Source organism: Malaya genurostris, chromosome 3 (assembly GCF_030247185.1).
Source record: "Malaya genurostris strain Urasoe2022 chromosome 3, Malgen_1.1, whole genome shotgun sequence".
In the NCBI taxonomy this organism is placed as follows: domain Eukaryota; kingdom Metazoa; phylum Arthropoda; class Insecta; order Diptera; family Culicidae; genus Malaya; species Malaya genurostris.
This window is the reverse complement of record NC_080572.1, coordinates 99,015,986-99,042,100: the sequence shown is the minus strand read 5'-3', so window position 1 is coordinate 99,042,100 and position 26,115 is coordinate 99,015,986. Positions and strand designations below refer to the sequence as shown.

The 26,115-nt window shown below is 35.7% G+C and overlaps 1 protein-coding gene across 1 annotated transcript; it reads left to right on the top strand.

The window, feature by feature from the left end:
- The first annotated feature begins 1,228 nt into the window (after positions 1-1,228).
- On the top strand, positions 1,229-26,103 carry LOC131435441 (uncharacterized). The gene is made up of 2 exons (XM_058603335.1): positions 1,229-1,380; positions 18,546-26,103. Exon 2 carries the CDS (start codon positions 19,639-19,641, stop codon positions 25,969-25,971), a length of 6,333 nt encoding a protein of 2,110 aa, XP_058459318.1. The 5' UTR covers positions 1,229-1,380; positions 18,546-19,638; the 3' UTR covers positions 25,972-26,103.
- Positions 26,104-26,115: the final 12 nt, after the last annotated feature.

Below are 26,115 nucleotides of genomic sequence, written 5' to 3'. Positions count from 1 at the left end.
TGCACACATCATTACACAAGGTTTTCCGAATAAAATTTTAATGCTTGTTATTAGCTGAACGATGTGATTGAAGAAATGAAGAAGCTTTTCGCCATTAAGTCCATATTCTATTAATGAAAGATGAATAAGGAGTAGGTTTCAAGGTTTAATTTATTTCATGAGTTTTTTTTGGTGCTTGTCTTATTAATGATGTTGAAAAAATTATATTTAATAACTTGCCGAAATATTTTCTGATTTCAGTTAATGGTTTTTGGTATAATTTAACATTAGTATTTGTGCCCGAACCAGTTGTCCTTACACTCGCGTATTAAAATCCGTCTTCAATATTACTGATATTACAGATTTTATCGACCATGTTGTGGATCAGTCTTTGAGGGTCTCCGGTATCGCACGATAATGCTTTCTACTGATAGACACCATCAATTTCGTGTTGGTCATTCCCTGTAAGTTTTCTATGTTATTAAAAAAAATACAAGAAACAGTCAGTTCAAATCTTAACAAAAAGGCTATTCCAACTTGTTCTTTTGATGAATCAAAAATATTCAAGCGATTGGTATGATACCTAGGGGTACTATTATTTGTATTTGGTTAAAACTAGGTTCGAAACTGGCTGCCAACGATCGGCTTTACAGCTTTTAGAGTAGAAACTAAATTACGTTTAGTATCCAGCGAAAACGACACGAGAAATACAAATTAACAAATTTATGTTCAGATTTTTAGTTCGCTTTGAACAGACGCTTTCGCTATCTTCACTAAATTGACTCAAACAAGTACGTGATATCAAAATAAGAACGGCGATAGAGAAACCCAATGTTATTTGTATTTGGTTAAAACTAGGTTCGAAACTGGCTGCCAACGATCGGCTTTACAGCTTTTAGAGTAGAAACTAAATTACGTTTAGTATCCAGCGAAAACGACACGAGAAATACAAATTAACAAATTTATGTTCAGATTTTTAGTTCGCTTTGAACAGACGCTATCGCTATCTTCACTAAATTGACTCAAACAAGTACGTGATATCAAAATAAGAACGGCAATAGAGAAACCCAATATTGTATCTGTATATTGTAAACATTAGAGTTAAGTTTCTCGTAGTATTAACGTGTAGATTTTTTCGAGTGTATGTTTTTGTGAAATTAAGTTATTTTTGATTCAACTTTATGTAGTTACAATAAGCGTGTATTATTGATGCAAAAGCAACAGGTAAACATCACTTTCGTTTCTTTTTTTACTTATCTTTCGTTTAGACTGGCTGAGACCATAGTAGGTCCATCTCGCCCACTCTTCGTTTCAGTGTCATGATGTGAGGTTGTAAACAATTGGATCGATTCACTTAGGACTTAGCAGCAAACGGAAATTTTTAGAGAGAAGCTCTGTAAGGTAAGTATATATAATTTTTAGCAGAACTCATATTGATAATTTCATGATTAGCGGCCCTTACACGAGACAATATTATTGTAAAACTAGTTTGTTTGGTATCTTGCGTCTGCATATTTCGAAAAAATCAAACGTTCGGAGCTATTAATATTGTAACTAGACAACGGAACAGTGAGAGAAAAGTTAGATGAACATTTTGAACAGTGTCTTCTTTATGGAGGAACTAGTGTCAGATTAATGAGAAGTTTTGGTATTTTGAAAATATTTTCGTTAATTCGAAGAGGAGTCCATTACATGAAAAAGGAATTGACAATAGTTCTTATATCGACAAAAATATTGACTCGTGTAAGAGCCGCTATTTAGCCATTTTCTTGGAAAACTGTATCTGTAACATTTTATGATTATTCGTAATTATAATAAGTGCCGGCACTCTGAAACTAACAAAAAAGTGTGAGCAGGGATGCCAGGTCATTTTTTCAAAAATCTGTGCTCAAGCCAAAAACCTGTCTGTGAAAATCTGTGCACGTTTCCCGTACCATAATAGTAGGTCGGAATCCTTTTGGTGAGCAAATCCGAGTGATCGAAATCATTTTGGTGAGCAATCAAAAGGTCTCACTGCCAACACGCTCTGTACCTTTTTGCTCACCCGCTCTGTACTTTTTGGTACTAAACTATGATCGATTTCAAAAATCGATGAAAATCTGTGATCATTTCCAGAAATCTGTGAAAATCTGGGCAGAAAGTTGGAAATCTGTGAGACCCAGATTAATCTGTGAACCTGGCATCCCAGAGTGTGAGTAATCAATGGATGTGATGGAAAAATAAGCGCGTGATGTCTAAGAGCAAATTCAGCAGCTGCAAGATTTATATGGGTGGTATATAATGTAACTGAAACTGAAACAAACGTATCCCCAGCAAGCCGTTTTAGTTTTATGTATTCGAACAGTTCTACTGTCAAATTTAAAACTGGTATACGCTGCCGTTAATTTTTTTCTATATTTGAAACACAGATAAAATGCTGCTGGGGCTGAGAGATTGTTTTGTTATAATTGCTAGATTTAAATTTTAAAACTGACATAAATTATGCATCTAGAACTAGAACACTCCTGAATATGCCCTAAAGTTTAATAATGACATTGTCACAAGTCCCTTATGTATGATTGTTTTTATAACAGTATAACACTTCATAGAATGTGATGGAGAATGAATACTCACAAAAAAGCCAGCGATCTCAAAACAACTAAAATATTAGTTCTTTTTCTGAATCTGATTGGTTACAATTTGGTACAACTAATCGATTGTTGTTTTAACTAAACTGTCATTTATGATTCATCATGCTGACAATTTAGCAATAGCTTTCAGCAAAGACACTCACCACAAACGAATAATGAAACGTTACAGTTGAGCAATGACATACACCCTAAGCGGAAAATGAAACGTTTCAATGAGGTATCGCTCGTGCAACTGAGCAATGACATAATCCCAACAAAGTTACATGAATGCATGAAAGTATGGAGCTTTATCACTAAACTTACAGATGATATAGAAATGCAACCAACGAAATGTTCACGGGCATTAATAAATTTTTCCTCCACTTGCAGAATGGCTCGCTGGAAGAGCTTTTTCGATTCCGTTTTCAAGAATGTTGCTGATAAGCCTTATGCTACAGATGCACTTTCTAGAAAATACAAATAGTACCACTTCACTTTAGCAGAACATTTTTAAGCGCAACGTATTTTTAGCTAGCTTCGATAAGCTTTGCTCAGAAAATGATAGAAAAAGTAAAATGATCATCTCTTGATCGATGCAGTTGAGCAGTAGCAGATATTTTGTTCTCGTATTCAGAACGCGTTCTGATTGGCTGGTGCTGACATAGGTGAATACTGACACGATTTTCAATAGGGTACTATTGAAACACTTCAATGTTGTTGCAATACACGTTCAAGTTGAACAATTTTGAATCAATTGTTAGTTAGATTATATAAATTCTTATACAGATCACCAAGCTATGAGCTTTCAAAATACGAGAAAGGAAATCACGCGTCATGAGTTTTCCTCTTTGACACTCGTTAATACCGAATATTTCAGAAAAGTTAAATTTTGAATTATTTGACTTTGCAACTGAAAATTTTATCAAAATTAAGATCATATTTCCAATGGCATGTAGCAAAAGTTATGCTGATACGTTGGATACAACAAGAGATATTCACGATCAAAAACTTATCACTCTCTCAGAGGGTAAATTTTGAAAATGTGTAATTAGTAGTCATTGTCAGGAGACAGCCATTGAAACCAATTCTGGCTACCCTGGTTTCCGATTTCGGAAGCACCGGAAACTGGTCGTATATTCCAAAATTATTATATAAATAGTGTATACTTTACCTCTGCATAGCGGTTTAAATTGAACTGTTAGGTGGATAAGCAGCTGATGAGAGGAAGATGAAACGTGAAGGAATCGAATAATAAACTGATTATTCTGTTATGAATTCACACTAAACCTATTATTTAAAGTTTTTCACATTTCAGTAGAAAAATTATTCTTTTAGTTTTACATTTCTAGCCCTTAGAAGGGCCGTTTGTTGAATTTTCTCCATTGTTCACTTTTCGAGAAATCTTTCTCGATTTGAAAACGACCAGCCAACCGGTTTAGATAGTAAATGGTAAACGACCTTTACCTTTACTTTCTGACATATCAGAGACTCGGATGATTACCTTCTGCTTACTTAAATGACTCTTGTCACGTCTCATTCTCCGCACTTTATCTTCACATTCTTGCTCTTCCTTGAGTACTATTACTCCACAATTTTTTAAATTCCTTCTCCTCACACGATCTCTAGTAAGTTTGATATCGTTAAAAAAACGAAAAAATAACTGCCTGACCAGAAGTCATAAATAAAAAAGTAAAAAGTAATAAACATGATATTGAAAACAATCTTGCTATCCTTTTTATCCGTAAAGAAAATTATAGAAAATACTTAAACAGAGAGAAAGTTATTAAGAAATCTGAAAAATCGTAATGCTCTCTAAGTGATTTGATTCGATTTTTTTTGTAAATAAATATTTGTTCAAATATGAGTTAAACTTAAATTATTAAGATTTAAATTGGGTGTTCAAGTTGTGACTTTTCAATCCTATCATATGCATGATTTGGTTATTACTATTAAGACATAATTTGATTCCGTAGTACTGTGATTTTTGTGTAGGAAAAATTGTAAACCTACCCTATTGTGTAATAGGGAAAAAGAAACTTATAAACTAACTTACTAATACAGAGAGCGAATCGATTCAATTGAAGATTGCATCATTCAGTAAAAACCATTCAAGCGAAGAGGTTGTGTTTCGATTGTACTGGCTCGTGAGTTAACGGCTGCTACCGAGACAATTCTAAGCTTCAGGTAGTTAAACTGCCCATAGCAAACGCAATATTCGGGGCGTTTCCCGACTGGAAAGCTAGCAACGAAGGCCATCCCGTTCATACGCACAGAGGTGTAGAGACACAGAGGTGCGAGAGCATAGAAGTGACGAGTCACAGAGGTGCCATCGCATAAAGGTGCGAAGACGAAGGGGTGCAAAGGCACAGAGGTGCTAAAGCAACCCAGTGCTGATCTACCAGGTACCAGAATTTGTACGCTGCGTAGGATCAAAAGAGACGGCATATATCGCGAGGTGCTACACTGCAAGCATCGCATTTGATCGCCACCAAGAGCAAAAGCACTGTACCTGGGGTCAGGTACAGCAAGTGCAGTGGTGTTCACAACGACGGCAGAGCAACTGAGATAGCAGTAAACGACAGAAGACTGCCAATTGGAAACAGCAAAAGACTGCCAATTGGAAATCGTTGGAAGAGCTTCACGTCGTTCTTCACGATAAAGGAACAGAGACATCAGCTACAAGGTAGATTTAATTTAATTTATTTTTTATTTCTTATATCTGAAATTTTACTAAACATAAGTTTTTATTTTGGTATTATTAATTTACAAAAAAAATTTAATGTAATGGATGATCTCATTGAAGATCATCCGAATCCGATTCCGGATACTAGTAAAAGTTTAAATACTCCGAGGGCTAAACATTATCCACAGGGTACCACTGGGCCATGGATAGTCTATCTTCGAAAAAAAGAAAAGATTTTAAACTTGATGCAAATTACAAAGGATTTGACATCACATTTCTCTGAAGTTAAAGAAATCTGTAAGGTTAATAGAGATAAAATTCGAGTTGTAGTTAACGACTTGAAACAGGCAAACGATATTGTAACCTGTAAATTATTTGCTATTGAATATCGAGTTTACATTCCATCGAAGGAGGTAGAAATCGACGGTGTTGTGACTGAAGCAAGTCTGACAGCAGATGATTTACTTAAAAATGGAGTTGGCCGTTTTAAAAACTCCATGCTTGAGGGAGTTAAGATACTCGAGTGCAAACAATTGTACTCAGCATCTATTGTCGATGGAAAAAAGTCTTATCGTCCCTCAGATTCGTTTCGCGTAACATTTGCCGGATCTGCATTGCCTAGCCATGTCTATATCGATAAAATTCGTCTTCCTGTTCGGCTTTTCGTACCGCATGTTATGAATTGCACGAACTGTAAAAAATTCGGACATACAGCTACTTACTGTAGTAATAAGTCCAAATGTATCAAATGTCAAGGGCCTCATAAGGATAATCTTTGCGATAAAGATGTTGAAAAATGTGTTTATTGTGGGGAAAGCCCTCATGATGATCTTTCAGTGTGCGCTGCATTTAAGCTGCGTAAAGACAAAATGAAGCTTTCTTTAAAAGCACGGTCTAAGCGCACATATGCAGAAATGCTCAAAACGGTCATACATGTCTCCCCTTTGGAAACCGAAAACGGTTTTTCAAATCTTGCGGAGCCAGAGGAATCTGACTCTGACGGAAATAGTGAAGATACCTCGTTTGTCACTCCTCAAGGGTCTGTTAAGAGGAGATTAACAAACCACAAAATACCAAAAAAGACACCTAAAATTATACCTTCAAAAAAAGATCCCCGTGTTAAAGCTAAAAAGCCAAATTTAAAACCAAAAACTGTGCCTCCTGGTTTGTCAAATTCACAAACCAATCCAGGAACTAGCTCAAGAAAAGACAATAATCCAGTGGGCTCCATTTCACATTCACCAACAGGATTACTGAAATTTTCGGAAATTGTAGAATGGATTTTCGCTGCATTCAATATTTCTGAACCTCTAAAGACCATCATAACAGCATTCCTTCCAATAGCTAGAACTTTTTTGAAACAGTTATCAGCTCAATGGCCAGCTCTTTCAGGTTTTGTATCATTTGATGGATAATTTATCATCCGCCGCAAATGATTCAATCACTGTCCTGCAGTGGAATTGTCGAAGCATCATGCCAAAACTTGATTCATTTAAAGTTTTGTTGCATAGTCAAAAATGTGATGTATTTGCTTTGTGCGAAACATGGCTTACATCAAACATAGCCTTAAATTTTAATGACTTTAACATTATACGTCTCGACAGAGACTCCCCGTATGGTGGAGTGCTTTTAGGAATTAAGAAATGTTATTCCTTTTATAGATTAAACATTCCTTCGACTTCTAGTATAGAAGTTGTTGCTTGTCAAATAAACATTAAAGGAAAGGACATTTGCATTGCTTCGGTATATATTCCTCCAAGAGCTCAAGTTGGACAACGACAGCTTAATGAAATTGTCGAAGCCCTTCCTGCTCCACGTTTGATTTTAGGAGATTTCAATTCGCACGGAATGATGTGGGGTTCCGTTTACAATGATAGCAGATCATCTCTAATATATAATATTTGCGACAATTTTAGCATGACGGTACTAAATATGGGTAGCATGACACGGATCCCAAGACCTCCTGCACGTCCAAGTGCATTAGATTTATCTCTTTGTTCGACTTCAATTCGACTAGATTGCACCTGGAAAGTATTTCCTGATTTACATGGTAGCGATCATTTACCAATCATCATCTCAATTAGCAGTAACAAAGGCATTGCTAATTCAGTTAATATTCCATATGATTTGACAAAAAATATTGACTGGATTAAATACCAAAGTAATATTTCAAGTGTCTTAACTTCAATGGAAGAGCTTCCCCCACTTGAAGAATATGACTTCCTCGTTTGTTCGATTCTGGAGGCCGCAGAACAAGCCCAAACCAAACGATTTCTTGGTCCATCGTCTAACAGAAGACCTCCAAATCCTTGGTGGGACAAAGAGTGCTCAGATGCTAAACACGCGAAACAAAATGCTTTCAAGACGTTTTTAAAACGAGGAGGAGGAACTCCTCAGAATTTTGAAAAATTCTTGGTTTTAGAAACCAAGTACAAGAACATACTTCGGGTTAAGAAATGCAGCTATTGGAGACATTTTGTGGAAGGTTTGTCAAGAGAAACCTCAATGAGCACTCTTTGGAATACGGCCAGACGAATGAGGAATCGTAACGTAGGAAATGAGAGTGAGGAGTACTCGAATCGATGGATATTTGATTTTGCGAGGAAAGTTTGTCCAGATTCCGTTCCTACGCATAGCATTGTTAGGGAGTCTTCTTCAAATGATGATTCCATTGATAGCCCCTTTTCAATGATGGAATTTTCCATAGCACTCATGTCTTGTAACAATAACGCTCCTGGATTGGACAGAATTAAATTCAACTTGGTGAAGAATCTGCCCGACCTCGCAAAAAGACGTTTGTTGGAATTGTTCAACAAGTTTCTTGAGCAAAATATTGTTCCACCTGACTGGAGACAAGTGAAAGTTATCGCCATTCAAAAGCCGGGGAAACCAGCTTCCAATCACAACTCATATAGACCCATTGCGATGTTGTCCTGCATCAGAAAATTGTTCGAAAAAATTATTCTACGACGTCTCGACACTTGGGTCGAGACGAACGGTTTGTTGTCAGATACTCAGTTTGGCTTCCGTAGAAATAAAGGGACGAATGATTGCCTTGCATTACTTTCGTCTGACATCCAAATTGCCTTCGCTCAAAAGCAACAAATGGCATCTGTATTTTTAGACATTAAAGGAGCATTTGATTCAGTTTCCATTGATGTTCTTTCAGACAAGCTCCACCAACATGGACTCCCAGCGGTTATAAATAATTATTTGCACAACCTTTTGTCAGAGAAACGCATGCATTTTTCACATGGCGATTTGGCAACAATCAGAATTAGCTACATGGGTCTCCCGCAAGGCTCATGCCTCAGTCCGCTCCTCTATAATTTTTACGTGAATGACATTGACAGCTGTCTAGTAACCCCATGTACACTAAGACAATTGGCAGATGATGGCGTGGTTTCAGTTACTGGATCCAAAGCTATTGATCTGCAAAAACCATTGCAAGATACCTTAGATAAATTGTCCGTTTGGGCTGTTCATCTTGGTATCGAATTCTCTGCGGAGAAAACAGAGCTGGTCGTCTTTTCAAAAAAGCATGATCCCGCGCAACTTCAGCTTCATATGATGGGAAGAATAATCGAACAGGTTTTGACTTTCAAATACCTCGGGGTGTGGTTTGATTCCAAATGCACGTGGGGAGGACACATTAGGTATCTGATAACGAAATGCCAACAAAGAGTAAATTTTCTTCGAACAATAACAGGGTCTTGGTGGGGTGCTCATCCGCAAGATCTAATAAAATTGTATCAGACAACGATACTTTCAGTGATGGAATATGGATGCGTTTGTTTTCGTTCCGCTGCAAATTCTCATATTATCAAACTTGAGCGAATTCAGTACCGTTGTTTGCGAATTGCTTTAGGCTGCATGCATTCGACACATACAATGAGTCTTGAAGTTCTGGCGGGAGTTCTTCCATTAAAAGATCGATTTTGGGAGCTTTCATCACGCCTGCTAATAAGATGTGATGTGCTGAATCCCATGGTAATTAATAATTTCGAACGACTAGTCGAGCTTCGATCTCAAACAAAATTCATGACAGTATATTTTAACCATATGTCACAGGAAATCAACCCTTCAAGATATATTCCTATCCGTGTCAGCCTCCTAAATGTACCTGACTCAACTTTATTTTTCGACACATCCATGCAGCGCGAAGTGCGTGGAATCCCGGACCACCTACGCTCTATGGAAATCCCAAAAATATTTTCAAGTAAGTTCAGGCATATTAACTCTGAGAAAATGTTTTACACGGACGGATCGCGAATGGAAGAAGCGACAGGGTTTGGTATGTTCAACAATAATGTTTCGGCCTCATTCAAGCTTCAAGAACCTGCATCTGTTTATATAGCAGAGTTAGCAGCAGTTCATTATAGCTTGAATGTAATCGTCACATTATCTCCAAACCATTATTTCCTCTTCACAGATAGTCTGAGTGCAATTGAAGCCATTCGCTCAAACGCTGCTGGCAAAAATGAACCGTTTTTCTTGGGTAAAATAAAACAGTGTCTGAACGACATATTGAATAATAATTATCTAATCACAATAGTTTGGGTTCCGGCTCATTGCTCCATTCCAGGCAATGAAAGAGCCGATATTTTAGCCAAACGTGGTGCTATTGAGGGTGAAATTTATGAGAGACCGATTGCTTTCAACGAATTCTATAGCGCGTCTCGCCAAAGAACACTTGCCAGCTGGCAAGCTTCTTGGGATAAAGATGATCTGGGTCGGTGGATGCACTCAATTATTCCTAAAATATCGACAAAGGCATGGTTCAGGGGACTGGATGTGAGTAGAGATTTCATTCGTGTGATGTCCAGACTCATGTCCAATCACTACACGTTAGATGCACATCTCCTTCGAATTGGACTTTCCGAGACTAATCATTGTGCTTGCGGCGAAGGTTACCGCGATATTGACCATGTTGTTTGGACATGCGTGGAGTTTCGTGATGTCAGATCTCAACTAATAAATTCCTTGCGTACCCAAGGTAGACTATCCAATGTCCCAGTTCGCGACATTCTTGCTTGTCGTGACCTTCCATACATGAAACTTCTTTATCATTTCATTAAATCCATTGGAGTTCCAATTTAAATTTTATTTTATGTTAAACTGTTTTCTCTTCCATGAGTTCAACCAATAGCCAACTATAGGATATTGAATATAAGTGGTGAACTGATACAAACAATCCTGAAATAGTTATAAGATCATGTACAAAATAAATGTATTTTATTTAATGTAATTAAAATAGCAACTCGCTTGATAAAAACAGTGTTTAGATTAACTAATGAGTACCAACATACTAATATGATATTCGAAATGTATTAGGTTTAAACTACTATGTATTGTGGATGCCACGACGAAGAAAAACTTATGTATATTGCCTATGAAATAAACGTATTTATGAAAAAAAAAAATTGAAGATTGCATCGATTTTTGTCGGAATTTGACATTACATCTAATGGTTCTATATGTAACTCATTTGTACTAAACCAGGGAGGACGCTTCAAAATCTTTTTCAGAATTTTATTCTGAATCTTTTGAAGCGTTTTCTTCCTGATAGGACAACGACTTTACCAAATTGGTACTGCATGAAGCATGGCTGGTCTGTAAATTTGTCTATAAATTAATAATTTGTTTTTTTTTAGACAGAGCTAAGAATTTCTTTTTAAAAGAGGATATAAACATTTAATATATTTATAACACTTCGCCTGGATTCCTTCAATACCATCCTTGAAAGTGAGTTTTTTGTCATACGTTAAACCTAAGTATTTTGCTTGATCAGACCATGTCAATTCCAAGCCATTCAATTCGATAATGTGATTATTGTTTGGTTTAAGAAAAGTAGCTCATGGCTTATGAGGAAAGATAATTAATTGCGTTTTGCTGCATTTGGTGCAATTTTCCATTTTGACAGATAACCACTGAAAATATTTAAACTTCTTTGTAGTCGACTGCAGATCACTCTTAGATTTCTACCTATAGCTGAACAGACCTGTGTCGTCACGGAGTACCCAAGTAACAATTCGAATGCCTTATGGTTTTGATTATAATTTATAGGAGTTTTGTTATTGCTTGTTCAATCACTACTTGTTTTATAACAACTATAATAAGTGTCGCTTTTGACAAGTAATATCATAGTTTTTAAAGCTTCTATAAAACCTTTTACCTAGCTTAACAACTGGACTAAAAATAAATCAATTTGTACTAGAATAAAACCATGCAAACACTCTTAATATTGCTTTAAAAATTTTTCTTTAAAACATTATTGTCAGTTAAATTCTTTCATAAATCTAGTTTTGTGTGTGTGCGTGTTCATTTAATGACAGTTCCACTCAGAGCAAATTTGAGGGTTCTAAAGTACATTTATGACACTCTTGTTGTGGGCTATTTGATTCATTGCTTCTTAGATTAAGTGTAATTTGCATTAAAGAAAATTTCATGGCCGCCATTATGATGTTCTTTGCCGTAGCCTTTATTGACATCAAATAAACTTCGAAATGCAAAAACTAGGAAGTATGATGAACTTTTATAATTCATGTTCAGAACGTATGCACAAGTTTTACCGCCACGAAATAGTTTTATACAAAAAAGACGATGAATCACAGAAAATAATTTTCATAAAGCATGAAGACTTTTGCAAAAACCGTATTTATTCCAAGGCGAATGGTTATAATTCTTATTTTTATCCATACATTCACGATAAAAATAAAAGCGCATGAAGTTTTTACGTTCGGTTAAAGCCTCAAACTTGTAAATAAAATTCAATGAATTCTTACTGATTGCATTCAACGCAGACATGACACATATAGTCAAGAAAAATATTATCAAAACAACAGTTTATTTATAGCGGAATTCATTCCATCCGAATAAATTTAATGTTGATCGTAAAGCTGGTTTCAAAATTTTCTTGAATTTGAAGTTTTAACGCAGCTTTATGCTGATTCTTCACTTTGCTTTATAAACCTTTTGAAGAATGGTCCACTTGGCAGGAACATGCTCTTATAGAGGTTTTCAGTAGGCTTTCGTGGAGTTTAAAGTTTTAATGCAAGATATATTAGTAGCATTAAAGACAGCTACAAGTATTTATTAATATTAAAAATGTTACTTGGGTAGCGATTCATGACAACCAACGGGTAGATTTGGAAGATCACATGTGAAAATATTATACAAGATTGGAGCTACGCTCGAACCTTGCGGAACACCTGCTCGTACGGGTAGCAATTCAAATTTACAATTCTGATAAATAAGCGATAAGTTAAATTAAATTTTTATCAAATAACCCGAAAACTGGAAACCTGACATTTTTGCGATTAAACCTTTGTGCCAAACACTGTCGAATTCTTTTTCTATGTCTAGAAGAGCAACTCCAGTGGATAACCCAGAAGATTTGTTTCCTTTTATCATGTTCGTTAATCTTACAAGTTGATGAGTAGTTGAATGTTCATGACGAAACCCAAACTGCTCTGGTAAAATTGAACTCTTATTTATATGAGCCATCTTTCTCAACAAGATATTTTTTTCAATACGTTTTCTGATAGAATGATGTTTCTGCTGGATTTTTATCAGGTTTGAGGATGAGAATTTCCTTTGTGATTTTCCATCTCTTAGTAAGCTTAAAAAAAATATTGAAATTTTTTACCAAGAGTCTCAGGGCAACATCGGGAAGATTTTTTATAAGAATATTAAAGATTCCATCATTACCAGGAGCAGGGGCGGCAAGTTCCATGAAATATTGGGGGAATCGAAAATTATTACTACAAATCATTAAACTTTGCAATATATACAAAATTTGTATAAAGGGAGCGGAGAGGTTAGAGTAAAAAAAAAAGCAAACAAGTAAGCAAGTTTAGTTTCTCTTCCGAATGTTTGGACACAATCACAAACATTTTCCTTACTATTCCAGTAATAAGCAATATTAGAAAGTAATGAAGTATAGCACATTTCATATTGTAGTTAAATTGTTTGAAAATTATAGTGAACGATTACAGAGACGAACTACGGGGATAACAGAAAAAAAGTGTTCGTGCTTTTAAGTTTCCTAATAATTGATTTAATTTCATCAAAATTCGTCTCAGTAATGTCATCTTGTAACAATACTTGAGTTTAAATATGATCATATTTCACTGAAACTTCATTTTCAATAAGACTCACAACGTTCAAAATAAAATTGTGGACACTCTCGAACTGCTGAGAAAGTTTTTGAGCTTTTTCGCCATTTGTAAGAAGTATTTGATTTCCTTCCTCAAGAGCAGGAATTGGTTTCTGAGGTTACTTAGGAACCTTAGGAAATTTCCAGAAAGGTTTAGAATATAATTTAATTTATTCACCTTACTTTAGCAAAATTTTAATTTCGCGAAAGAGTAAATCTATGTTTGGTTTCTTTTTGTAAATCCTTAATTATGTTTTTCATAGTAGGATCACGAGAACGTTGATATTGTCGTCGGCGAACATTCTTCAACCGAATGAGCAGTTGAAGATTGAAATGTTTCTGTCAATGGCAATATGAATTTTGTGAACTTTGAGAAAATTATAAAATTCATTTTCACTCGATTTTAAAGATCGAGCATTCCAATTTAAAATATTCAAATAATTATTTAACATCTTTGTAAAACTTCAAACTCATTATAATATTGTTTGTAAATTGCCATCCAACTTGCAATGATCAAAAAGTTATGAAGTCGAATTCATTCGGATGATCATTTAAAAAAGTTGATCTTGTAGGCAGATCTTTTTATTTTCTGGTAGGGCAACGGCTCCCTATTTCATCTGAGCTCCTATTTCCATCTCATCCCTTCACCTCATAACTTTGAACATGAATAATATTTTATAACCTACCGGAAGCAAACTGTGAAATGTTTTAAAATGATTTGAAAAGCTATTGTCACACTTTCCTATTGAAAGAAATGTTTTTAAAATCTTCGGTGATCGTTTTTTTTCATATAAAATAAACTCACTTTTCAATTTAGGACACACTTTCGTCTCAAGATTTACAGTTCGTCATGTTTCTGAATATCTACTAATCGATTCGTCTCAAAACATGATCACTATTTCGCACAATTACACTACCATTGAATGCTGAATGACTTCATAATTAGTTATGTTCACTTGCCACTTGTTTAGTTAACGATTAAAAACTTCAAAATTTACCCGTCAAGCAATAAAAGTCTTCAAAACTATGAGATGAAAGTTTTTCACTTCGTTCACTTGATTGCGCTTTGTTTTCATCTCATTTGGTTTCGCAAAGTTGCCAAGTTATCTCATAATGTTACAAAACAAAAATTGTTTATCTTCTTCAAATTATCATCAAAAAGTATGTTTTTGGTATCCGTGACATTAGTTTAATTAAATTATTGATATTAATATTTCAATAAAACTGTTTCTGTTTCGAATATTACCAGAAAGAACGTGTTAAATACTAATGAAATAACCATTGTGGCAAATCTAGTAGCACTGGTTTCATTCCGCTATACGCCAACATAACGCTGTGAAGTGTGTGTGTGTATGTGTGTGTTTCATCGGCTGTGCACAGAGATGCCAGGTATTTTCATAGAAAATATGTACTACTTTGCATAGAAAGTCTATATCTGTTCTATCTGTTTTCACTAATAAAATGATGTTAAAAGATAGTTCTTTAGATCTCCGTAAGTCATTGCCCCATTAATTAGATAATTCAACGAGTAAATTTTTTACCAATAATAATAATGTGGAAAAATCCTGGTGGGTACGGTTGTATCGTTTGAGTTGTATATGTGGCAGCGGTAAGGCAGTCGGTCACCAGAATGTCTGCAAGCCATATTTTTTCAGCTGACAGCGTTTAGTCAGCCATCTGGCAGCCATGCGAATGAGGGTGAGAGTGTAATAGTGGAATATTTTGTTTTGATTGCTGTCGCCATTGCTAATTTATAGGATGAATAAAAGATCAACGATAGGATGGATAAAAATCCATTGAGATGAAATTAGGAGCAGAGTAGTGAAAACATCATTAGTGTTTTTAGCTGTTTTATAAATATTAGTTGAATTTTCAAGGAATGTGAATCAATTTTCAACGTGGAGCAAGGCGAATGAAGCAGTAATATGAAATAGTTACAGTGATTTTAGAGGCTAAATCGGGGTTTGAAGGCGACGTCCTTACAAATGAGATGAAATAGGGAGCCCTTACCCTATATCACCTAAATCGACTTCATTTAAAGAAGCGAGTGGAATACTGGTAGGTAGATGTCTACCTGTTACGCTAGTGTAACTGTCGTTAGAAGAGATGACGTGGTCGATCTACCTGATTAATAAATTGTTTTCATTAGAAGACGAACTGTAAGGCTTTCGTGTTTTTTGTTTGTTTACATTAGAAGAATTAAGTGGTAGTCAGTAAATTGTTTTCTTTAGAAGAAGAATTGTAAGGGGTACCTATTTTTTGCGTTACATTCGAAGAAATAAGCACCTTAGAAGACTTAGGCGTGGCATTTGTATCGTTTTTTTGATTTTCAGGTATGTTCTGTAAATTTAAGGTCGTTGATTTGACTTGTTGTCTAAGCGAACGAGCGTTCAATTTTTTTACACTGACAGGACATTTCAAATAATTGGATTTATGATTTCCATCGCAATTAACTGAAAATTTATCAGTGGTTTCATTCATTGGACAGAAGTCTTTCGAATGCGATTTACCTCAATTCAAACACCGTTATGACAATTTTTTAGTACCACGACCGAAGTCTTGGCAACGAAGACATTGTGTTAAGTTTGCAATACGATTATGCCGTTTATAATGTTCCCAATCAATTTTAATGTGGAAAATGAAACGTACTTTTTCTATAGTTTTCAAATTGTTTACATCACTTCGATTGAAGTGTATTAGAGAAGGTTCATTTCAAATTCCAGAGCGTGGTTTAGAAGTACCATTCGCTTTTTTTTCATAAGTATTACTTGGAAAGGGCCAAATGTTTTAGTTCATTTTTAATTTTATTAGCTCTTTGATCATTTGATAAGCCTTTTAAGACAGCCTTGAAGGTTCTGTCTTATTTTAGATCATATGAATAAAATGTATGAGGTTTCTCGGACAAATATCGGTTAAGACGTTCATAATCTTCCAATCCATCAACCAAGACTCGACATTCTCTTCTTCGTCCGATTTGAAATGATACTGTTACTTCCGGAAGAAAAGTGGAAGCTAAGTACGGAATGCTTTGAAGTCGAAAATCATCGACGTCACTGGAGTCATAGATTGTTATTTCTTCCCAGAACGACAAGCGTCCATTTTGGGAATTTTCGAAGAATTTTCTTCTGTATCGCTACAATACAATCAGCCTTGAATCAATGGAACTCTAGGTAGCCAGAAAAATTTCCAGGAGCCAAGAGCTATTCGCGTGCAGTGCGAACGACTGCTCAACACCGACTGACCAGAGAATCCTTCATATCCTTCATATCCTCTATTCAGTATAATTTTCATAAACGTACATATATTTAAATTTTGGTTCTAGCACCAGGTTACATGAATGTGATATTTTTAATTGTGTATGACCAGAGAAAGGAATCTGGATTACCAATTCACATGTGCTTTGGTGAATTGAATGCATCAACCTCTGCTGGTATTAGCAATTTATTCCGTATTCAATTTAGTAAAGTTTTCTCCGATGAAACTTTAACTAAGCAACAAATCTTAAAGTCTGCCAGTAACATTCCGCTCCGTTCATCAATTGGTCCTCACCCTAGGATAACGACTGCTGTCGTTAACAATGCGGGTTTGTAGTTGAAACTATCTTCAAGTTCAGGTCCTGATGGTATACCGTCACTAGTGTTGAAAAAATGCTCTAGAAGCCTTCTTGTCCCACTGACAATGCTGTTTAATATCTCTCTTCAACGCTTCAACGTTTTCCCAGAGTCATGGAAGATTTCTTATATTTTTCCTGTGTACAAGAAAGGCGACAAATCCCACATTTCAAACTATCGAGGAATTGCCGCTTTATGTGCCGTATCAAAACTATTAGAAATAATGATCCTGGATTTTATAGTTCACAACTCCTTCCGAAAAAACAGGCGACCATTTGCTTCGAAGTGCTGCATGCGCGAACTTTTGTTGGATTTGGCTAGTCTTGAACATCCACACAATCGATTGAAGTTTTGTTTCCGGCTCATACGTATATATCCATGATTTGTCACCTGTTAGGATCTTATATAATTTGGGATACACCGCGATCGTATTTCTTAACATTTCCTTGCACCAATCGACACGAGCCTCTTTTTAAGCGATTGTCAAGTTGTCCTACGAGAACAAACCTTTTTTACGGCCAGGTGTTCATGCAATATTATATGCACGCGTGTGGAACGAATGCCCAAGGATTCCTCTATCTCACAGTATGTCACGAGACGATTTTGCATTATCAGTTCAAGCACAGCATCGATGCTTTCTGGCAAAACAACTGATTTTTGACGACCTTCACGAAATTCGTCGGCGACCGAACTACGACCATTGAATTCACTTTATTAGCGATGTAAATACAATAGTTTTTGATCGTACTTCATCGCCATACAAAGAACTAAGTTCATCGACATCCACGTTGAAAGTTGTGAAAAATAATCCAATGAAATCCTTCTCTTGAAATTTCCATTTTTTAGCCAAATTGATTTTTTAAACTCACTGTAAACAACACAAATAGCGTTTGTACATCAAAACGTTCTGAGCACGTTTATGTTAAAAAATGTCGAACTTTATTTTGATGTTGCCAGATTTTAGCTATTGACATTAGTGTGGCCAGTTCCCGAAATATAAGTAGCGGCCTACGTACTCCACTGTTTTCCGGAGTTTGCCTTTCACAATTATCCAGAATGTTTCTTTTTCTGTAAGTGTCTCCCGTTCCTTGAAGACATAAAGTCCAGACCGCTTCGAATTGCACTTGAGATCATTCACGGGATTGCATTTCCTCGCTTTCCTTTCACTCCCAAGTCGTCGCAGGTTCTCCTTAAACGATTCTGCCGCATGGGACACGTTCGAATTGTCGATTTCCAACTGATTTACGATCCATCGGTTCTCATCATCATTGCTTGAAATATATATAGATATGAGTAAAGGACCTAACATCGCGATGACGGCCAATGATGCTATTAAAATATTGTTGATTGAAGAAAAACTTACAAATACCAGGGTGAAATATGATGTAACAAATTTGTATTTCTTTAGTAAGCTTTTATCTTTTTCTTTAAGCTTTTATCTTTGACCACATCCAGCTGTTTTTTAAAATAAAAATATACAAATAATCTCTTCTATTTACTTTCAGGTATATCAACTGATTTCACGTCACTTCGAATTCGAGTGGTTGTTCATAGACGTGTTTCTAAGGAATAGGAAATATAAATCGAATCACATATCAACATGTCAATGAAAGACAATATTAAAATTCTCAACAACAATGAGACATCTACAATTGTACCTCCGTTTATACCTGTAAATGACCTTAACAGAAACGACCAAGCTCGTAAAACTAAGCATTGTTGTGATACTTTAACAAAGCTACAACAGGTGATAGTTGAGGGTAACATTAGTAAATTTAAAAAATTAACAAAAATCGTAGATGACATAAAAATTTCACAAACTTTTGACAACTCAGACGATGGTTTAAGCATTCGTATGAAAAGCGTGAATCTTATCATTTTGGCAACCAAACACAAACAACAGGCGATTTTAGAGCACATTTTGAACCATAAAAATAATATATTAGATAAACTAGATATATGTTTGGGTAGGAACCCAGTACAGCCTAAGGATAGGGACGAAGAATGCCACAATGCATTTTACTATGCTATTCGTTCAAATGATACCGGTCTGCTCGAAACGCTCATTGATAAATGGCCAGAAGACTATTTCGCCAAGAACTCCGAAAAATTAGACGAGATTCTTTCCGAGTCGTATGAAGAGTTAAAACTTAAGAATTATCAACTGTCTGATAAAATGCAATGGTTTGTCGAGGATAAATTGTTGAACCTGCGTTTTTATTCCAATACGCCTCACGATAGCGTTGATTCTTGTAACTATATAAACAAAATAAGAGAACGAATAATGTTAACTGTGCAGAATATTTCTTTATTGAAACAAGATTACTTTTACAACCAGTTAGATGAAAGATTTGTATACATTGCAACATCTGTTGCAAAAAATCTTCATGTGTTGAAGCGACAGTTAAAATCAACGTACGCTAGTCTACCCTGGGAAGAAATTGAATTCTGTTTGATCGGATTCTTAACAGTACGTAAAAAGCACAGGAAATTAATTTATTCTATAATTCAATTCTGAGTAAAAATAAACTGTTGAGCTATTTAGAATTGTTCAGCCTGGAACTGGAGCGTGAAAGTGATCGTCTATCTGGAAGAGACATGAGGCAACTTGTTGAACTTCCGAAATCAAAGAGGGAAGTGATTTCTGCAGAGATTATAAGCAAGTGTCCTCAATTTGAAATGTTATATAAAGATCACAACGAAATCAGGGATATTCATTCACTCACTAAAATAAGTGACCATATAAAATTAGCGATGTCAGTCAATGCAACAGAGAAAGGAGGAAAATTGATTATGACTAGAGTTCTGCAAGTAGTGGGTGAGTTCATGAAAAATACATTGGAGTCTCCAAAACTTTCGGATACAACGAGTGAATTACTACTGCTACAATTACCAAAAAATACACGAGCAATAATCACAGGTTTAAGAAATTCCTTATCACATGCCCATTCACTTCACAAGCGCATGAATATTGAGGCAAATCGGGACAGCTGTTTTTTCATTGGCGTGCAAAACGATTTAAAAAAAATAAATGATGCCATAACTGATATTTTATACAAAAACAAAATTAAAATTGTTAGATGTCTCCTAGAAAAAATAGTTCAAAGTGAAAATTTCAAGGAACTAGACGAAATTGCAGAAATATCTAAAATGATTGATTTCACTTCGATAATTACTACTATGTGTATTGATGTAAATGAACAAAGCAATTTAGATACCATAGTTAAGCGACTAAGTGAATGCATTATCGATAAGACCGACGAAGAAAACAAATCATTTGACAAGTTAAATAAAATATTCAGTTCCGCAAGAAAAGCTACTGGCAATATACAGCAGAATTATGTTGAGGCATTTGTTCTGTTGCAGAGTATAACTCAATTGAATTCTGTAACTGATAGTAATAGTATGAGACAAAAAAAGTTTGTTGCCGCCAAAATATTGCAGAAAATAAGTACGAAGATTGATAAAGTAGACATAAAATATGTGCTGCATACAATAACAAATATTGCTGTGAATGTTGTATGTAGGTATGAGAGAGATTCTAAAACAGTCGATATTCTTAGAAAATTAATGTTAGAAGTGTATCATGTAACTCAATGTGACACTTATGATATACAATTTATTGAGGAATTAGGTTCAATGCTACGTAAAGGAAGTTCAATTTTGTCTTCTTCAATACAATCTTCATCAACCAAAAGAAAATATGATTACCACCTATCCCTAATGCTATTTGAATTAGAAATTTTTCTAAAGAGAAACGCTTTAGACGGCTCATTATCAGAAATTTCTTTCTATAAAAAGGATAAAAAGTTGCAAGCAGTACTAGAAATGATACTACTAGATATTATTTCGATGCTGGATAAACATTTAGAGAATAATCTTCTATTTATAGATGAATGTACTCCAATACTTACAGGAAAATGTTTGCGGAATCATTTAGCTCATGATAATACATTAGGCGAGATACTGTTATCAGATCCATCTGCATCAATCGTATCAAGCGCCAGAAAACTTTTGAAATATAATTGTATAAAAGTAAAAGAAAAACTTGGGAAGGCTATTATTGATGATCCAATCAAAACCAGGTACAATTTCGAAAATGGTCTTAAAATAGTTTCTATCCAGGAAAATTTTTTTTTTGCAATGGCAGATGGTGATCTAGTTACGGCTAAAGATTATATAAAGCAAGGGGCAGATGTATATGCTAGAGATGCTAAACAATGGACCGCTCTTCATTATGCCTCCAAAGCAGCTAATAGAGATGTTGTGAGTTTTATTATCAACCAAGGTTTAAATGCAAGCCAAGAGGACATGTACGGACAAAATCCTTTGCATATTGCAGCTGAACATGGAAGAACCAGTAATGTGAGATGTTTACTAAAAAATAGTAATCATTACATAGACAAAAAAAATAATTACGGAAAAACTGCGGTTCACTTAGCAGCAGCGAATGGTCGAACCGATACTGTAGAGCTTTTATTGAAATATAAAGCAAACCCATTTCTACATGACAACTATGGAGCGACACCTTTATACTTTGCAATTATGAGCAATCACATCGATGTTGTCAAACTTTTTCTCCCTAAGAATTCACCAGCGAATATCATTGTAACCAAGGGAGGATATAGTGCACTACACGCAGCAGCAGAGCTCGGGCATTTAGAACTGGTTAAAATTCTTCTAGAAAGTAAATCAGATGTTAACGCTACAAACGACAAGAATTGGATGCCCTTACATGCAGCATCACTGAACGGACATACGGAAGTAGTAAAAATGTTGATACAACATGGCGCTGATGTCAATTGTAAAATACTAGATGGCTGTACACCATTGCATTACGCGGTGGAAACCGGTCGACTTGAAATAACAAAACAGCTTCTAGAACATGGCGCTTATGTCGATCCGAAGGACAAAACATTTAACAATACGCCGTTGCACTATGCTGCTAAGGATGGGTACAAGAGCATTGTTGATGTTTTACTAACAAACCGAGCTGACGTAAATGCAGTCACTGTGGACGGTACAACACCACTACACTTGGCTGCTACACAAGGAAAATTAGAAATCATTTCTACTCTTCTCACTCACGGAGCTCATGTTCATGCCAAAAATTTATCCGGTGATACGCCATTACACAGTTCTATGAAGTATGGCCAGGAAGGTACTGCCAAGCTGTTGATAAACAGGGGAGCTGCTGTAGACGACGAATCCTTTTTAAATCGAACACCATTACATCATGCGTCCATGGCAGGTCATGTACATTGTGCAGAACTTCTATTAAAAAACAAAGCAAATGTAAATGTATATGATACTTCAGGTAATAGCCCATTGCATTATGGTTCGATTGATGGGAACATAAATATTATTGAACTTCTAATAGAAAATGGAGCGAATATAAATTCTAAAAATAGTTCAGGTATGACTCCATTGCATCTAGCATCGTTTAGTGGCCATTTGAAAGCTTGTTCTTTTCTTATAAAACATAATGCTGACGTTAATATTATATCCTCTTTGGGTGCTACTCCACTACATTCAGCTATTATGGGCGGACGGAAAGATGTCGTTAATCTACTAATAGCAAATAAAGCTCTAGTAGATATCACAGGTGTTAAAGGTCATACACCGCTTTACGTAGCTGTACTGCACAACCATAAAGACATTGTTGAGGTTTTATTAGAAAATAAGGCCAATATCCACGCAATCACAGATAATTTCTCCGTCCTAGAAGGTGCTATAAAGAATAATAATTTAGAAATGGTTCGTACTTTGGTAGACAATCATGTTGATGTCGATGCACAAAACGGAAAAGCATTTAAAATGGCTGTATTGTGTGGATATAAAAATATTGTAAAACTCCTCATAAGCAAAGCTAGTATGCACGTTAGAGATGAAGAGAATAACACTCTGTTACACTTGGCTGCTACACGGGGACATCTAGAAATCACTCAAATACTTATTACAGCTGGAATTTCGGTTGATGCATTAGGCATAGGAGATAAAACACCTTTACATATGGCAGCAGTACATGGTCACGCCAACATTGCAGAAATTTTAATTGCAAATGGGGCAAATGTTAACATAGTTTGCAGTGAAGGCACTCCTCTTCACATAGCTGCAGCTTGTGGTAATGATAATGTTGTTGAAGTCCTTTTGAAAAATGATGCGAATACTAGAGTTAAAGACTGGAAGAAAAGGTCATGTTTAGAACTGGCAGTAGCAAATGGACATTTACAAATAGTAAAAACATTGATGCAAGACAACGAAATGGACTTGAACGCCAAAGGTAATGATGGTTGGACGATTTTGCATATTGCCGCACAGACAAACAGCATAGAGATGGTAGAATATATAACGCACGAAGGCTCTGACATTCATGCAACAAACGATTCTGGCTCCAAACCTATACACATTGCTGCTAGAGAGGGTTTCAAAGCCGCTACTGATTTTTTTCTTAGCAAAGGATTGAGTGTAAATGAACGAGGTGCATCGAATCAAACTTTATTGCATTATGCTGCCATGAAAGGTCATTCGGAAGTGGTCATATTTTTAATCCTCCGTGGTGCTGAAATTAACGCCAAGGATATTAGTCTCAATACACCTCTCCATATTGCTACGAACAATAGTTGTAGTGACATTGTAAAACTTTTACTGCAACATGGTGCCTATTTCAACGGTAAAAACATACTCGGTAAAAAGCCTTTAGAAATTACAGAAGATGAAACGGTTATTAAAACACTCACAGCTGTTGAAGAAATGTTTATTGCAGTTAGAGCTAACAAACCGATTGATGTGCAGCACTGCATCAAGAAAGGAGCAGTTGTCGATAGTAAAAATTCAGAAGGTGGAACGTCTTTGCATTATGCCTCATGGAAAGGCTACGAAAATGTAGTGACGGTATTGCTTGAAAACGGGGCCAACCCCAATATGGTAAACGAACAGAAAATAACTCCTCTACACTATGCTGTAAAATTTTCACACCTAGCCATTGTTGAAGCACTTTTATGTGCTGGTGCCCACTACGACGCCATCTCCGAATGTGGCGAAACACCTGCGAGTTGTGCAACTGAAAAAACTATTATAAACCTTTTCAAGGTTTTGAGCAAATCATTTTCTATGGTTAAGTCGAGAAACATACGACTTATTAATGATCTCAATCGTTTAAAAGACTTGAATATGATAAAACTTGTAATGAGTACTCGTGACAGGAACAACAATACACTGATGTTGGTGGCAGTGAATAACAATTACCCAAAAATCGAGCAGTTAAAGCAAATTGGTCAAACTGAACAACAAGAAATAATAGCCACAATTGGGAAAGGTGAAATTCTTATGGGTAAAGGCGATTACAAATCGGCGAACGTTGTTTTTCAACAAGCTTTCGAGAAGAGACGAGAATTATTTGGTTCAATTTATCCAGGCACTCTAAATATTCAAACGCACATCGCAAAATCACTGTATGCACAAGGAGCATATCGTGAAGCCCTAGTCATACTACAAGATGTGTACGATAAGTATAAGACGGTGTTAGGGCCTAATGATAAAGATACTTTGAACACGCAAGATTTTATTGCATTGATCCTTCATAGGCAAGGCAAAAATGAAGAGGCTATTCTCATTTATCGAGATGTTGTTGGGAAGCTAACAGAGCTGTTCGGAGCATTTCATTCAGAGACCTTAGATTCAAAATTTCATATGGCACTTGTACTAACCGAACTGGAACAGTGCAAAGAAGCATTGACTATAAACAGAGAAGTATACGCCATACGTAAAGAAAAATTAGGTGCTCAGCATTGTAATACCATACGAGCTCAGAACAATATAGCTTTGGTGTTGGCCAAACAAGGAGAAGAAGATGAAGCCTTGAATATATATAACGAAGTTTTAGCAAAGAAAAGAATAGTTTTTGGAGTGTATCATGTGGATACACTAAGAACTATGAATAGTATCTCATCCATTTTTCTTTTACAACACCAATACGATAAAGCTTTGGAAAAGTTCCAAGAGATAGCCAATTATCAAAAAACATGGCTAGGGCCAGATCATCCTGAAACTCTAATGACTCAACACAACATAGCCAATGTTCTATATCAACAAGGAAACTGGATAAGTGCATTGAAAACATATTCGAAAATCTTTTGTAAAGCTAAAGCAGTTTTTGGACCCAATCATGAAACTGTATGTGATATAATGAAAATGATGAAAATAATTAATAAGATACTGCAAACGCAAGGATATACAAATTTAACAGAAATCCACATGCATTTACAGAACGAAATCAGTATTGCTGCTGCGAATGGAGATATAAAAACAGTACAGCGCATGATAAACGAAGGTGATGATACGAATGGGAAGGATTTAGAAGGTAGAACACCATTACATTATGCCGTTAACAGTGGATTGATAGAGATTGTTAAACTTTTACTAAGCAAAGGAGCAGATGTAACACAAGCCACTAATAAAGGGAATACCCCACTACACACTGCTGCTTCAAAGGGTAATGCAGCTATAGTAGAAGAACTACTGCAGCAGATGGAACAACACGGAATAAACGATTTCATCAATTCTAAAACAACTGCTACTGGTACGACTTCGCTGCATATTGCAGCTAAAAATGGTTATCTGGATGTTACGAAGATTCTATTGAAACGAGGTGCTGCTTATAATCCCACCAACAATGATAATAAAACTCCTCTTGAAATATCAGGAAATCGTTATATCACTTACTTGCTAGAATTGATAGCCGAAGCATTCGCCGCAGCTAAAAACGGTAATATTAAAATAATCAATAAGCTACAGACAAGCAAGGTAGATTTTACTTCAATAACAAATGCACGCAATGAGCACGGGCACACAGTTTTACAAGTCGCTATAGTCAATAAGCAGAAACATATGATTAGCGAACTGTTGCAACTACAAAAGCAATGTAGTTAATGAAATGTACAGTATAGTGTTCTACAATAGCTTATATTTTTTTATTTTATTCATAAAAAATATCTTATAAATTCAGGGAAATTTTCAGGAATAATATTGCCATATAAATCAAAATTCCTTTATATTCAGAAAAACATGTACATT

Coding starts and splice junctions, on each gene's coding strand:
- LOC131435441 (XM_058603335.1), top strand. CDS start 19,639: ATGAGGCAACTTGTTGAACTTCCGAAATCAAAGAGGGAAGTGATTTCT.